Source organism: Scaptodrosophila lebanonensis, unplaced genomic scaffold, assembly GCF_003285725.1.
Source record: "Scaptodrosophila lebanonensis strain 11010-0011.00,11010-0021.00 unplaced genomic scaffold, SlebRS2 tig00000001-arrow-pilon, whole genome shotgun sequence".
In the NCBI taxonomy this organism is placed as follows: Eukaryota; Metazoa; Arthropoda; class Insecta; order Diptera; family Drosophilidae; genus Scaptodrosophila; species Scaptodrosophila lebanonensis.
Genome location: NW_022060529.1, coordinates 23,233,359 through 23,236,978, shown reverse-complemented (window position 1 = coordinate 23,236,978; position 3,620 = coordinate 23,233,359). Strand labels below are relative to the sequence as shown.

Here is a 3,620-nt window from a genome sequence, read left to right as displayed (position 1 = left end):
CTTGTTGCTGCAGTTTGGGAAGGTTGTACTGGCGAGAATTTGTTTTGCTAATAACCTTTCTTAGAATTGACCGAATTGAATAAAATTTTATGCAACAGTAGACAATTATATATAAATTATGTGTGCAAACTTTGGTTTAGGTAGCATTTGAAATGTGGCCGCTATTGACGAAATTCTGTAGCGGGGGAAAATTCCAAAAAATAAAATAAACTCGTCCTTACTCGGACCTAGGAGAATCTGGATGCCAACTTTGGTTATTCTAGCTTTTAAAGTTTCTGAGATCCTCGCGTTCATCCAGACGGACAGACGGACGGACAGACGGACGGACATGTCTAGATCGATTTCTCTGGTCATGCTGATCAAGAATATATACACTTTATGGGGTCGGAGATGCTTCCTTCTGTATGTTACATACTTTGCACAAACCTAATATACCCTTTTTACCCTACGGGTACAGGGTATAAAAAACTAATGAATATATATACGTGAATAGTATTTCGGATTGCGTTGCCCTGTCGCTAAAATAAGATATTTTACACATTATTTGACTTTTGCTTAATGCTAAAAATAGCCAGTTACGTTTTCCTGATCGGTCCTACATACACACACACACAAAACTACACTCGTTATACCCTGTACCCGTAGGGTAAAAAGGGTATATTAGGTTTGTGCAAAGTATGTAACATGCAGAAGGAAGCATCTTCGACCCCATAAAGTATATATATTCTGAATCAGCATGACGAGAGAAATCGATCTAGACATGTCCGTCCGTCCGTCCGTCTGGATGAACGCAAGGATCTCAGAAACTATACAAGCTAGAATAACCAAAGTTGGCATCCAGATTCTCCTAGGTCCGAGAAAGGACGAGTTTATTTTATTTTTTGGAATTTTCCCCCCTTCCCCCGCTACAGAATTTCGTCAATAGCGTCCACATTTCAAATGCTACCTAAACCAAACTTAATATATATATAATTTTCTACTGTTGTTCAACATTTTATTCAATTCGGTCAATTCTAAGAAAAGTTATTAGCTAAACAAATTCTCGTCAGTACAACCCCCCCAAACTGCAGCAACAAGTTCGCTCTTCTTCTTCCTCTTTTTGCTGCTGCTATGGGCGAATATAACTCAGTGACGGAAGTTTACCTGGGTACAGGGTATTACACTGTCGGGCTTGCCCGACTGTAGCGTTCTCTCTTGTTTTAATTAAAAAGTTGCGATAATACATATGTAGATGTCAAAATTCACACGTGTGCGTCAAATAACTGATGTTAATGACCAATTTTGATTTTTTTCCTATATGAAAAGGCGTGTTATCGCCCACTTTTTCCAAAAAATATGTAGTCAATTTTGCTTTCATCAATGAAAAACATTTTGTTCGTTACCGACAAATAATTCCTGGGTAATGAATAATAATGTATGGGGCGGAATACCGACCATTTCAGTGCCAAATTATTATTTCATAACAATATAAGCGATGCTAATACAATCACAAACATTTTAATAGTATACTCGTGTATATTAAATGTTTACAAATCTACAAATTTATTTTCAATGTAAATAAAGCTAGTTTCCAAGCGTGCTTTGCAATTATTATAAGTATTTATAGCATCTTGAGGAAATGGGTATAGTTAAACAGTCATTTGTGCCTTTGTGAAAAGTAAAGGATATGATAATCATATATGTATGTATATTTGGTAATTTTGTGTTTTTATTCAAGTACCTGATGGGTAAAAAGGGTGTTTTTTAAAAGTTGTTTGCGAAATACTTTTACTTCAGTAGTATTCCCCCAACTGCAGCACCGAAGGCTATTAATGCTAACAATATTTCAATTTCATGTACACCTAATTCCGTTTTTACACGGTCTTTTTTACATGGCTTTCAATTAACACGGTTTGAAAATTAAAAATTTTATATATGGTTACACGATTTTATTCCATTTATCACGATTCATTTTGCATAGGAAATTGATCGTCGTTTTTTACACGGTTTTTTAGGAACGAATCTACCGTGTACAATTAGAAATAGGCGTAAGTGCTATAAAAACTTTGATTAAAATCGGTGTACTTAATCATACAAAATATATTGGAATGATCTGTTGAAAAATCAGTTTTAGAACTAACAACGTTTTTTTGTTTATTACTACAAAAAATTTGATTAGTAATATATCACTATATATAATTTAATGTTCCATTGAAAATATCAAAAATTACATAATTTCAGTTACACCTTAGACGGATGGTTCGATTTTGCAGTGAAATCAGCAGTGGATATTTAAATGTCAGCTACAAAGAACCCTCCCTAAAATAAAATTACAGAAAAGGCACTCAAATTGCGATCATGCTAAACTTATTTAACACCTCTATAAAGAGACAATTCGATTGACGTATCGATCATTTCGATCGGTGCAGCCGAAAGCTGTAATACTTATTAGTGTAGTGTGCTGGTGATTTCGCCACTACATGGACTGCGGCTTATGGTGATATTTGCTCATGTACGAGTATTTTAAAAAATCAAAAATATGTTTGTTTTTTTTCTCTAAAATATTTAATAAATATACATAAATGTTTTTGGTACAATTCTTAAAGCTACACCTGTCTTTGTGTGTATGTGTGTGTACACATATATATCTTCTAATATATACAAAATATGTCTCTAATAGGGTGTCTATTTTCCATAGCTGTCAGTATAAGCCGCTCGTTCCCTATCTGCGCGTGCTATTCTCTCCTCGAGGGTACTGATTACGCCGGAGCGACGTACTTGCGGAAACTCGCCGGAGCGCCGGTGTTGGCCACCGCTGTTGTTGTTGCCATAGACTGCACTGCTGGGATAGCAAATGAAATAGTCGCCTTGGTAGTACTCCTGACTGGCACGTTTCTGGCGTAGTTGCTGACCAGTGATGTCTTTGTCAGATACGAATGCAAATCCCTGGTTCATCGGCGGAGTAGGCGCGGGGGCGGCATGGCAGAGAGTGAACGCGGTCAAGGCAATGGCGATGGCGATTGTGTACTGCATTTTGGTTTTTGGTTTGTGTATTTGTGTATTTTGGCGTTGAAACAATTAAAATTCAAGATATGGCTCGTTTTTGCGATTATTTAAAGTCCTTGTAGTTGTGGTGTAGATGCGTTGTCTTTGAAGCTTCTTTAAGTTCTGTGTCTCTGCTTGGAACTGTCATTGGTTTTATATGCTGTCTGGACCACAAAAAATTTCACACTGTACGTTAATTGTTACGACAGGCACACTGCTGATGATAATAATAGCAACAGCAACAACAACAACAACAACAACAGGAGTAGTGAGACACTAATTCAATTTGCCGTACATATTTCAGTTTGATTAGCGCCCAAACGCGCAATATTTCCGTCAATCGTTATCTGTTGGGTCGTAGCAGTCGATCTTTGTTTTTTGAGTATTATTTTGAATTTCGTATTTTTGTTTTTGGCATAATTTTTACTCTGACGTCAATGGCCTATGCCGCTAATGACTGATAGGGGGAGGGATTTGTGAATGTTTAATTTGTGGTTTTCTGTTGTGGTAGGTGCTGTGGCACGCATCCAATGAATCACAGCTCCAACTTTGGCTCCCGTCCAAAGTTTATTAACCAAGGCAAGCCACAAGTAACT

At 36.9% G+C, this 3,620-nt stretch overlaps 1 protein-coding gene across 1 annotated transcript; it reads right to left on the bottom strand.

The window, feature by feature from the left end:
- Positions 1–2,531: 2,531 nt before the first annotated feature.
- On the bottom strand, positions 2,532–3,106 carry LOC115634316. The gene has a single exon (XM_030531976.1). The coding sequence runs from the start codon at positions 3,010–3,012 to the stop codon at positions 2,665–2,667; it is 348 nt and encodes a 115-aa protein (XP_030387836.1). The 5' UTR covers positions 3,013–3,106; the 3' UTR covers positions 2,532–2,664.
- Positions 3,107–3,620: the final 514 nt, after the last annotated feature.

Bases quoted from the DNA above. Each gene is read 5' to 3' on its own strand.
- LOC115634316 (XM_030531976.1), bottom strand. From the start codon at position 3,012: ATGCAGTACACAATCGCCATCGCCATTGCCTTGACCGCGTTCACTCTC.